Source organism: Prunus dulcis, chromosome 6, assembly GCF_902201215.1.
Source record: "Prunus dulcis chromosome 6, ALMONDv2, whole genome shotgun sequence".
Classification (NCBI taxonomy): domain Eukaryota; kingdom Viridiplantae; phylum Streptophyta; class Magnoliopsida; order Rosales; family Rosaceae; genus Prunus; species Prunus dulcis.
This window is the reverse complement of record NC_047655.1, coordinates 22985600-22998154: the sequence shown is the minus strand read 5'-3', so window position 1 is coordinate 22998154 and position 12555 is coordinate 22985600. Positions and strand designations below refer to the sequence as shown.

General features: G+C 37.5%; 2 protein-coding genes across 4 annotated transcripts; both read right to left on the bottom strand.

Annotated features, from left to right (window-relative positions):
* Positions 1-2193: 2193 nt before the first annotated feature.
* Positions 2194-7938, bottom strand: LOC117630757 (two-component response regulator-like APRR7). 3 transcript variants are annotated; one of them, XM_034363519.1, is made up of 9 exons: positions 7624-7938; positions 6635-7250; positions 6062-6223; positions 5800-5933; positions 5278-5445; positions 4405-4585; positions 3825-4179; positions 2891-3698; positions 2194-2542 (listed from the first exon to the last, which is right to left on the bottom strand). In XM_034363519.1, exons 2-9 carry the CDS (start codon positions 6960-6962, stop codon positions 2435-2437), a joined length of 2244 nt encoding a protein of 747 aa, XP_034219410.1. In that variant the 5' UTR covers positions 6963-7250; positions 7624-7938; the 3' UTR covers positions 2194-2434. The 3 variants fall into 3 exon arrangements, with proteins under 3 accessions (XP_034219410.1, XP_034219411.1, XP_034219409.1); XM_034363520.1 differs by having other exon boundaries at positions 3825-4176; XM_034363518.1 differs by having other exon boundaries at positions 3825-4272; positions 7624-7937.
* Positions 7939-10712: 2774 nt separating this feature from the next.
* On the bottom strand, positions 10713-12505 carry LOC117630833 (adenylate kinase 1, chloroplastic). The gene is made up of 4 exons (XM_034363638.1): positions 12117-12505; positions 11869-12009; positions 11390-11662; positions 10713-11202 (listed from the first exon to the last, which is right to left on the bottom strand). Exons 1-4 carry the CDS (start codon positions 12438-12440, stop codon positions 11059-11061), a joined length of 882 nt encoding a protein of 293 aa, XP_034219529.1. The 5' UTR covers positions 12441-12505; the 3' UTR covers positions 10713-11058.
* Between the last annotated feature and the right edge of the window lie 50 nt (positions 12506-12555).

Sequence of the window (12555 nt, the reverse complement as noted above, 5' to 3'; positions counted from 1 at the left end):
AATCTTCATATGGAAAACTTGACATCCCTACAGAGAACCAAATGAGGTAACAAAGTCATTGCAAATAGTCTATGTTAGCCAAAAACGAATTAAGCTCTTCACACATCCTAATTAGGATAAAGAATCCGTTAGAATAACACTGCAGATGAATGATAGGATTACTCGTTCACACATGCGAAAATTATTAATCATTTATACATGTGACGATAAAAAAATGAATGAAACTTATACGCATATATTAAAGAACATGTTACTTGTTTAAAATAATACTGTAGAGGAATGTTAAATTCAACAATCTGCGTATATGTGGACATAACTGTTAGTCATTAATTTCTGAAAGATCACATTTGTTGTGGTAGGTTCTTCATAGGTTAGCCAGTCAAGAGCCACTAGTGAGTTAGGTGAGGTCTCTTACTTGCTTGGGCACCATGACTAGAATCAACCTACGATGGGCTACTACTGCCCCTGGTACCAGAAAATCATTCTAAGTTTTCAATACACCAATTATGAACATGGCCCCAATTCTTCCACGAAATAAAGATTTGTCAAACAAATCGTATGTTAACATTAATATATGGTGCGGTCTCCACCACACGTCAGTGAAATGGCCACACAGCTACAGGATCATAGCACCCGTGAAACTTATTTATTACTACTATGTATTTTTATAAGTTTCGTACATAATTATATTAATTAGTATATTGATTAGATTAATCTTCCCCACTTTATCAATTGAATACCATTTTTGAATGCTCTAAAAGACCCTCAACAAGGAGTATATCGCTTTCTATCCAAATCAGTTAAGTGCGGTGATGTTTATAAAAATATTTAGTCTTCGCTTTGTTAGAGGTGTGAGAAGTTCAAATTTCATGTATTAATAAATATATATGTATATATCGTTTGAACATTTAAAACTTAAGATGCAATTTGGATACGAAAGACTATAAGATGCTTTTACTTATAATTACTTAACTATGTGTTAGATCATCTTAGGACGAAGTGATACTAGAATTAGACAAACTGTGTTGGTAGATTCGGAAATATTTAGATTGGTTTAAAATACTATATAATGTGGATCATCAGAATTTCCAGTTTTAGTGCTTTAGTTCGTTGAACTTTGTGTGTACTTATATATTCTCCTCTTTTGTAAGACCCTTCTTGTGTGTAATTGTGTTTCGTCTTTTTTACTTTGTTTTTTAGCTGTTAGGTTTTGCTACGTTGTTTGTTTGCTGGTTGGCGTTATGTCTTTTGGGTTTTGATTTGGCGGTAAATTGAATAATTATGTCATTAATTTACATATTTTTTTTATACTTTTTTAATCCTGAAAGATGCTCTTGTTTTGTATTTTTTTCATATTGCTGCTAGCAATGAGCTGGCCGCCTTCTTTTTTCTTTTGGATTGTTCATGTGGAACGGGAAGAATGCAGAGTCCCGAACCCGACCAATGACTAGAAACTTTAAGACATTCCCACATACAAGGGAGAAAAAAACAAGCAAAGCATCGCATTTGTCCTCAAACAAAGGCTCACGGGTTCTGAATTAACAATCTACATTCTTTAATCCCCAAACTAATAGATATACCAGCAAAAACCAAAAACAAAGGGAATGTGTAACTGGCACCTATGCTGTACGTCGAACTGATTGCATAAGCGCTTATAACTTTAGTGATAGAACATTTACATCTATGTCCACAATAAAAGTTCGACTCTCAGTTTGCCCTTCTTAAGAACTCTGGCTCTGAACCTGGGAAAAAACAAACTTCCGGTAGAATTAATTTTCATTTTTTGACCATTAAAAGTAAAAAGCATTGCATGTCACGGGAGGATGATGATGATTCAATTGTGTAAAAATTTAAGGTGGTTTTTTATTTTTCTTTTATTTTCTGGGTACAGTAGAGGTCCAAGGACCAAAACAAAATCAATCACAAACAAGCTTGGGCCTGGCCCAGATTGTCTCTTTAAGTACTGTCAGCTGGAAGCTAGAGAGCACCCATTGCTTGGTGTAGTCTCCACAGTAATACAAGCGAAGAAAGAATTGAAAAATATGAGAGTTGGGAAAAAAAATAATGAAGGAAAAATAGCATTTAGAATAACATAGAATCTAGAGAAGGAATTAAAAGGGTTTTTTTTCTTCTTTTAAAAGGAAAATAAATTTCCATAATTGCCAAGGTAGGGTCAAAAAATAACACCACACCAAATAGAAAGACTCTGATCGCATAAAGCCGATGGCCTCCTGTGTAAAAGAAGCATCTTGAAATCCACAATAATGGAATGCATCTCAAGGTGTGGTACTAACCTCCAACACCTCCAAATCTTTACATGAATATTTACCATGCACCTCGCTCATAAGAGTTACAAGAAATGTACATATACATGTAACTGAGAAAAACTCACAAGTACACCGAATTTCAACCCTATTTTATCGGAAGTGTTGGATTAGCTATCTGTTGTCCTGACCGTGTTCTCGCTCACCGTCTGCCGCACAAATTGTCCCCGAATGCGAGGTCGTTGTTCTGCCAGTTTCTTTCTGCTTTGATACCGAACCTGAAAAACCAACCAAAAACCAAATTCAGCAAACCCGTCTACATTTCGTTTCTGTTTTGATGAGTTCTGTTCAAATATTCTAAAGGAAATCAAGCATGCAAGAGAGGAGGCATTTAACAGATTTAACTTACTCAATTCACATCAATGTTGCGCAAACAGGAAGCACTCAATTTAACAAGCCTTCCTTGGAAGAGCAAATACGGATAAGAAATTTTTGAAATGAAAATAGGGAGAAGAAATGAGTGGAGGTAATTTAAAAAACAATTTCAAGAAGAAGGAACACCTAAATTCTTGCTAAACCACTTATTAAGATCTAGCATTAGGATGAAACAACTGAAAATTAGTCACCTTTTTCCGGAAGCATCTCTCCTTTCTTTTCTGACGAAACTTGGTCAAGGCAGCTTCTCTTTGCTTGACCTTGTTTTCATCTACTCTATTTCCACTCTGGTTTCCACTAGCATCACCACTTCCACTTTTCCCAGCAACATCACTTTCCATGTTTGTACCACCTATATTTTTTCCAGTGCTGCTTCCGTTTTGCCCATTGCTCCCATGGTTACTGCCTGAAGCACTTCCGTTGACACTGTAATTTCCGGGATTACCTTCAACAGGCCCACTCAGAACATTGGACGATCCACAATGCGGAGCAGCTGCAGCCAATTTCTTCAAAGATAAATCATTATGCTCAGGCAGGTGTTGTCCTTGCATGGTGTGGACAACATGGCGATGGACCTGACAGTGATCATAATTATGATGGAGGTTCTGAATTTGGAGTTGCTTCTGGGCATCTCTTGATTGAGCCAATACTGTCGCTGCCACATTATTAGCATTATCTACTAAAACTTGCTGGGTAGCACTCTTAAGGTCCTTTTTCACAGGATGGAAAGCAGACGATGGATGCAAAAGTTGGACAGTGGATGCTGCTGCTGACTTGTTTATAACTTGAGATTTGGGAACATCGTTATTAGTTGTGGAGCCCATATCAATGTTATTGCTGCCTCCATTCGAGGACTGATTGGGAGGGTTATCGCTTGAATGAGGTCGAATATCGCGAAAAAATTCCTTTTTTGTAACTTCCCTCCCACTATTATCATGTGGAGAGTTGCTTCCAACATGCCCAGAAGGAGCCTTGTTAGCATTTGAGGCTGCATTATACCTGCACAGGAAGAAATATGCTAAGGGTAACCACATAGAAATTTCAAGAGAACGTACAAGACAACTGTTTCAAACTTCCACTTTATCAGTAGACAAAAGCAATATCAAGTCCTTGTGTTCCTCATACCTTGAAAAGGCTGAAGAGTCTGAACGTCTTAAGACATTGCGGTCATCCTGTACTGTTGTCTCAGTGCCTTTAACTCCTCTAAGTCTTTTCAAACTGAGCTCCACGGATGGTTCATGAGTATTACTATTGGCTTTAGTGCTTCTGTCTAAGGCCTTATACTGTCTGTTAGAAGCTTCGAATTGTGTGCTGTCCATCAGGGGATCAGTGGGATCGGTGACAACACCTGTTATAGTAGCACCATCATACTTTGGCTTACTGGAAAGACTCTCATAGTTGAACTTCAGCTGCCCCTTATCAATCTGGTGGTCAAATTCACCAGAACCTATCTCAATCAGATTATTCTGTCTTGTTCCTGCTGGTTTGGTTGAAAAGTCATTAGCGTGCTGACGCTGTAAATCTCTATTACTGGATAGGCCTATCTCTAGATCTTTTCCCATTGCAAAGTTGTCTGAATAAAAAAAACAGCCTAATCACTATGAAAGTAAAACAACACACGCAAACATCTTATATAAGGAAAATTGCATATAACATTTGAATAGGATGCACAGAACCACACAGTTTTAGATAATTCCGGGAATACCATGTTCCTTCTGTTGTTGGCACTCCCTTGTTGCAGCTGGAGGGACCAATTTGTTACCAAGTGATTCAGCGTTTGAGTGAACTACTTGGGCACAAGTACTATCAGGACACTCAGCTACCTGGTGCCATGAGAACACTTGTCGCGGACTGTCAACTTCTACAGCTTTTTTTGTCCAGGAACTCTGTAAAATGAAACACTAACACAGTGAGACTGCAGTGTACACATCTATGAGTCTAGGTCATTCTATGACTTTATTTTCTTAATTTTTTCTTTGAGGTGATGATCCGTGTTACTCGTCCAAAAAAAAAAAAAAAAAAAACTTATCCCAAGTGTTATATTCTTTTGCAAATCTGCAAAATTGTGGACTAATCCTTAAATTGATTAACAGCAATGCTCCTTTACTGGTGTGAACCTGTTCACAATTTGAAACCTACTAAACAAGAGTTATTGAAGGAACTTCCATTGACTACCATTAGGCAATGTTTAGTATTGACTTTAATATGCATAACTAACTACAGTACTTACATTATTAAAACAGTAATGCACTTTCTAGGACTCTCATAATAACTAAGTCTGGACTCCAGAGTTAAAGAGTCAAAACTATAAACAAGCAAACCTAATACAAACACTTACAATTCAATTACAAAGAATTAAATCATACGCTATCCTCAGCAGGACCAGCATTATCAATCCCTTTAGCAACTTAAGAATAAGAGCTGCAAAACAAGAGTAACTGATGCACACATCCGAAAAGAAGTAAAGCTGCAATTATTCTATTGAGAGGAGTATACATTCCCTTCTCCTGACTAATGTGAAAATTCAAATAATAGGTATGCACCATCCAAGATCTTTAGTATCCAATAACTACCATACCTGAGTGCCACTCCCATTGTCACTTCCATCTCCAACATTCAAACCAGTGCTCTCATTATCTTCCTCGTCATTGCTTCCACTATTGTTCTCAGACTTTGCAACACTTTTTGATCTTACAGACTTTTGAGTTTGTGTGCCGCTTTCACTTCCAGTTCCACTACCACTAGACTGAAAGAAAGTTTAGATACTAGTCATACAAAGAAAATTAAGAAACATAATATAAACTGCAACGTGAAACAAAATTACTAACCATTAAGCAAACATATTTAATATAAACTTATGTAATATCATCATAAAAATAAAAAGCTCTTCTCATTAACAATGGCACTGCTCAACAATAATCTCAAGAGAAAAAAAAGACCCTTCACAAACAGGAGAAAAGTAAAGCATGTGAAGTGAAAACTACTTTTTAATAATCAGTTGAGGAAGGTAAAAAAATAGGAAAATACAAAGAACTGAGCAGCAGTACAAAGACTTGTGGCAAGCATTCTAATACCAGAATGGAAAGTCATAATGACTCACACTATGGCATCTCCTCCAAATGTGCTGCCAGAGGTTCTTAAGCTCATTCTTTCGTATAGGCTTCACTAAAAAGTCAACAGCACCCTTTGACAAACACTTAAAGACGAGACCCATTGAATCATGAGATGACATCACTGCACACAAATCTCAAAATAGTTTCTAAGCTGGCATAACTCAAAACTTATAACAGAGTATCACTACTCAATACAAATGTTATTGAGATGGGCATAAAATTAAAAAAAAACAAAAACAAAAAACTTACTAATCACAGGAACATTTTTCCTCGTCTTGTGGTTCATAATCTTGTTTAAAAGACCAACACCGGATAAGCACGGCATAACTACCTCAGTTAAGACTAGATCAACATGATTAGTCAAATCTTCAAGAATCTTCCATGCTTGCAATCCATTTGCTGCTGCAATCACTGAAAATACGAAGAATTAAGCATCAAATCCTGGATTTTAAAAGATAAATATACAAAAAGGATGTAATTGATGCACCAAGTAAATATATGATATTTGTGTGTGTGCATGTGAAATAAAAGAGATATATGGATACAGACATCATGTGTTTTGCAAATGACAGAAAACTAACATTAATTATATTTTTTTTCAAATGCAACAACATATACATCTATGCTTTCCAGTAATCACAAAAGCATATGATAGCATGAAAGATCATAGCATCCACATTAAAAACGACAAAATACAAAAGCTTGTACATGTGACCCCTGAAAGTCAAGTTAACAAGAAACTCAACCCGATAAAGTTGATAATGTATCCATTCACTTTTTCATAAACAGTAGTGTAGGTGTCTCAGAAGCCAAATCACTAACCTTCATAACTGCAATTGCGAAGCAGTGCAGTGACAACATGGCGAGTACAATCATCATATTCCACCAGTAAAACCTTAAGAGATCTAACATGTAGAAACCTTTCCCAGCAAACCGTTGACCCTTGAAGCTGTTGCTTAACAGCCTGGACTTGAACCCCCCCCCCTTCCCCACCGTTTACATCTCCAGCTATTCCATTACTTTTCGACTCATCTTCCTCAACTAACCTTCCTTCCTCATCCACCACTCCATTCTTAACCCTTTCCTTCCCGTCCCATGAACGGTGATTCAGCTCCAGCAGTTGCCTATCCTCATCACTATCAACACTCATCAGGATACTCTATCAGTCAGACAAAAGACTAGTAATAAAAACGGCCCAAGTTCAGATTGAAAAAAAAACTTCTTGAATCGGGAAAAAGAATGGCGCATAGCGTTGGCTGCAAAAACCAAACCTCTGCAACTACAGACCCTTCTAAACCTAACACAATGGGTATTCACCGGTTACAAAGTGATGTCAAATGATAATCCGTAACCGAATATATATACAAGTGATGCCAATTTACACCAGATGTCGTTAGCTGGCTAAAAACGGCTTGAAACCCAACAAATTGCTTTCACCCTGTAAGACCAGAACACCATATCAGTAAAAAAAATACACCATAAAGCATTAACATCAAATTCTTTCTTTTAAAGATAAGATGATACCAGTATGCACAATTTTTTTTATAAAAAAAAATTCCAAACAATTTGAAATTGAGAACTTGGAACACTATTAATCTACAAATAATTGAAAGATGCAGAGAATCAACAAAAATGATGATTTAAAAATCTCACATAGCGCCAATCTTCAACAACTATAAATGACATGGATGAACCTAGATGAGCTTCAAATTATCTAAACCAGAGTAGCCAGGTATATAATACAAAGCAATTAAAAAAAAAAAACAGAGAAGAGAAGTATAAAATCAAAGAAGTAACATGGAAGAAATCACCTGCAAAGCTTCATTAACCGCCATAATTGAGCTAGATCCAAACCGAAATTACCAAGAAAATCATTGTACTAAAAAAACAATATGGTCAAACAATAATTCCGAAAATCTTAGTTTGGATCTTCAAAAAATATCTGAACTTGGATATTTCTTAGATATTTTTGTACTATCTTTGCAGAGTTGGGACAAGCTTGACTGGACCAAGAAACATAAGACTGCAAACAGTTACGAGAGAGATAATCGGCGATCCTTCGTCCAGGGAGAGAGGGAGGAGAGAGAGAGAGAGAGAGAGAGAGAGATGAGCAAAAGATATGGAGCTGCGAGATGTGCTCAGCGACTGATGACGTGGACAAAATAAGGGTGGAGATGCAGTAGAAGTAGAACGTTCGAGAACGCCATGTCAGATGTGAGATATTTCCAGCTTGGCAGAAAATGGGGCCGAGGGCTGCTGAGGTGGACGAAATCTAAAGCAGTGAGTGCAAGGGCTCGCTTGGCACTTCTGAAGATCTCGGAGATCTGGTTTTCGACACGTGGCGGTATTGGATGGCGAGTACCGGAAGGGGAAACGTCGCTTTCATGGATTACCTACTCGCCAAATATCTTCCATGTGGTTGGTACTGGTGGAAGTGGCGGTGGTGACGTGTTAAATTTTCGTTAGTTGTCCACACGCTTGGGCCATTTCCTTTCTTGGGTCTGAATATTCGCCACGTCATATGAGTAAAAATATCCTTAAATATCTAAATGAGAGTGTGATTAAGGTGTTGGAACCTGCAAGGAACACTTGGGGCCTGGTTTAAGATTTTCTTTGATTTGCAAAGGACCCACTAATGTAGAGGTTTAGAGCAATTGCTTTATTTCTGTAAGATTTTGGTTTCGAGTTTTAATATCTGTATAGTATGTGAGAGTTTAGCATATTATTTCCCATCTCAATAGAAAAGATCCTCTCTTAAAAAAAAAATAAAAATAAAATAAAATCTTTGATTTATATTGCCACTTATGAAAGGTCTTATTGACATTCAAACTCAATCATCGGTGCACCATTTCATGGAATAAAACAAAATAAAAAGGAGTGCATGGTAACTATCTTGATATGCTTGAAGTAATTTCCTCAGTTTTTTTGTCCAATAGTTAAATTGCCTTCTCAAAAAGTTCATTAGTTTCAAATTTTACTAGTCACAAACTAAAATAGGATGTATTATGAGATTCTTTTTAATCAAAAGGTAATGCTAACATTTTTTTAATTATAATTTATGTGTCTCATTTAAGTTTCACGATGGTTAAATATATGATTATGTAACTCATTCATAAATGCCCTTGTCAACATTGTTGATTTAAGTTATTAATTTATGATCTAAAACTGAACTAGGAATTCATGTGTAGCAATGAACGTTGTTAAACACTTAAATTACAAGCGCCTTTGCATTCAAATTATTTAAAAGTTAGATTAGAATGGACTGCACTACATTCATTTTTCACTGATTTGAACTTTTGGGTAATCACGGATTAAGTCTAAGATCATATAACTCTCAACAAATCCATTATAATTTTATTTTCACCATCCCACTTACTGTTTCTATATTCCATAATTTAATATTTTGGATGGAGATATCTTCTTAACAATAATAATAAATTTTCAGAAAATGGTAGGCAGGAGCCTCTTCAAGTTGTCACTATGTACTTTTGGCTAAAGGACAGCCCATACAAATTGACTTTTCTGAGCTTTCATGCACAGAGCCTGCCGGATAGTGCTTACCTTTTGTAGAATATACCTCATATATTTATCTTCTTTTGGGAACTGGCCCTACTGACTTCAAATCTTATCCAACTATGAAGATGCCAAAAGATAAAGAAGTGGTGGAAAATTATGTGGAGGAGAGAAAGCTGTGGTCTCAGAGAGCTTGCTCATATTCCTGAGGAGATGCTTTTGGGCTATAAGTATATTATTGCGATTCCATGGATTTACAGAGATCCTTCTCAGCAGACACCACAAAACCATTGCTTCATTTGAAACATGCATCATGATCCAGTGGAGAAAATGGATGCCGGATCAAACATGAAGTGCGTAGATGAGGTTGAGGAGGAATATTCATTGTGTGTGACACAGAATTCAGGGTTTCGCATATCGTATCAGCCTCTAATGTTCTTTATCAAAAATGTCAAGCTTCACTTTTATTTTCTTTGATGGAAATAGAAAAAAGTCTTAATATCATGGATCCAGATGCTCTGTCTGGATTTTCAGCCGCCAGGATGCTCTGTTGTTTAAGGTTGTATTGGCCGATTGCAGGAAACTTTACCAGATTTTTTTATATAAAAAAGGCCATAACAACTGGATAAGGGGAGGGAGGGGGCTGGAGAACATTTCGAATGAGGGAAAAATATATATTTTAAAGTTAGAAAGATCATACAATTTCGTAATTTCATGAAAAATTTACTGATGCGACTCCAAGGGCATATACAATCTTTGTCATGGACAGATTCGCGGTGTTCAAGCACTAGGAAGTGCACGCAGCGTAGCTATCAACATGCAGCCAGCCATAACCAGAAAACCATAAAGGGTAAAGGTACACCAACAATTAAACATGAATCTTCTCTACAATTTTTCTTCTTCTTTCTTTCTTTCAAGGTTTCTGCTGTCGGTGAAAGCGACAAAGTATCACCAAACGACTGTACAGTTCAAAACACACAGGGGAACGCAAGCACAATCATGAAACCACATTGATTTACAACAAAATTACTATAACCTAATTGCCCATCAAGTTTAAAAGGAACTACTTTGGTAAAATGTACAGCACATTCTATCTTGCACCGCTCAAACTTCTGCAGTCAAGAGCTGGTATTGTGCTGAAATTCAATATCTGCAGCTGATAACTTGCTGATTGGCAGTACTTGAGCCAATCAACTCGGCCAGCTGCACGAGGAATCTGGAAAAGAATAGGTAGAAGAACAAAACTATATAACAACCAAAGACCCTGCCATAATGGACCTGTATCATATTCATAAATCATAACATATCTTAGCATGATTGCCTCATCTTATACCAAACTTATCTGAAATAAATTTATAAAGTCGCAGGGGGCAAAAATGAAAAGAAATAATAGGAACAAGTTTAAGTTGAGGGCCATAAAAAAATTCCCTCATTTATTGTGCCCCACAAGACGCAATTTGCTATATTAATCAATCATAAGTTACAACAATACAATACAGTATCATTATCTAGCCTCTTCTCCTGAAGCTTATTGCTGCCACAAAATTGTTAGTAAATAAATCATCCCTAAACCAAACAATACTAGTGGAACGACTCTCTTCAAATGCAATATAACTGAATTCTCTCCACGAGAAAACAACAGACCAAAAAATTGAAAGTGTCCATAGACCCTAGCTCGCACCTTACGCGTCTAGAGAATCACATATTCACCTTTAAAGGAGCAATGCAACAAATCATGCTGCAGCAGACTGCTTCTCCTTGTATTCATCAAGATTAAGAACTTCAAGCAACTTTGGCCAAGACTCTGGGATCCCTCCTGGCAAATCAAACTCCAACAGTTTTCCCCGACTACGGTAGAATTCTTCTACAGGCCGACTCTGCATTATCCATTAGGAATGTAAACCATTCAGAAGACAATTGAATACAACATGGAAATTAAAATATTTTATCTTTCTTCCCTCAAAGGAACCTAATAGTTGGAAGGGGGCAACCAGCACTAGAAAATAATGGAAGGCACATTCAACTGTTTCCATGGTCAATCATAATATGAGAATAAAGAAATACCTTCTCATTGTATACATGAATCCGATGTTTAACTACTTCTTCAGTATCATCGGCTCGAGTAACAAGCTTTGACATACAATGTGGAGGTGGAAGAAGCGGAGCCATGCAAATTGCAGGACTCCCATTCGAGTCCTTAACATTAATGGAGGCCACATTAAAATTTCCCCCACACTGACTACACATTCTCCTCCCAAGGCATTTCTCAACCAACACATCTTCCCGGAGCTTCAGATTGAGCACCAGGTCAATCTCTGTCACGCCTTCCAATATTTCCTAACACACATACAGACAATCAATCCTTGAGCACATTTCACCAATTCAGTAATCCATTACTCATTTGATCAATACAAATAGTTTAAATCAGATCACATCAAACCCACCTAGAATTATCAATTTACGAGCTTCATCTTACTTTGAATCACATTATACAGTTCAAATCTTACTCTACAATACAAGTGTATAACAGCTAAGACACTTACCGCTTGTCTTATGGTTCGAGGAAACCCATCAAGAATAAAACCCAGTTCCCCTTTAGCTCCCCCAGCCTCCAATCTCTTCGACAACAAGCTTATTATAATCTCATCAGAAACCAACTTCCCCTGGTTCACAATCTCCGATAACTGCAACACGCACACAAAGAACACAAAAAAAAGATCAAAAACCCAAAAAAAATGCAGATCTGAGAAAGAAAAAAGAAGAAGAAATGAGCAATCAAAAGAATCAAAACCTCTTTAGAGAGAGACCCAGAGGCTGCGAGCTCTTCGCGGACGAGATCTCCAGTGGCGATGTGAGGAACGCCGAGGAGATTAGACAGGCGGCTGGCGTACGTGCCTTTGCCCACGCCCGGTGAGCCCAAGAAGACCCACTGTACGTTTCGATCCTTGGGGTCCTTGACCGAGAGATTGGGCTTGGGCCCCAATCGTGGGCTATATGGCGAAGCGCCATGAGAGCTGGGCTCCGGTGCTATGCCCGAGTACAACCACCGGCTTATGCGTGAGACGGAGGAAAGTGATGTGAACGAGGGCTTTGATAGGCGGGTTAAGGCCGCCATTGAAATGCCGAAGTTTGCAGAGAGATGGGAGAGAGACGGAGAAAGTTAAATGGAAGTTAGAAGCGTTTGGTTTTATGCCGCGCAACCCTAACGTCGTTGTTTTTTTTTTTTTTTT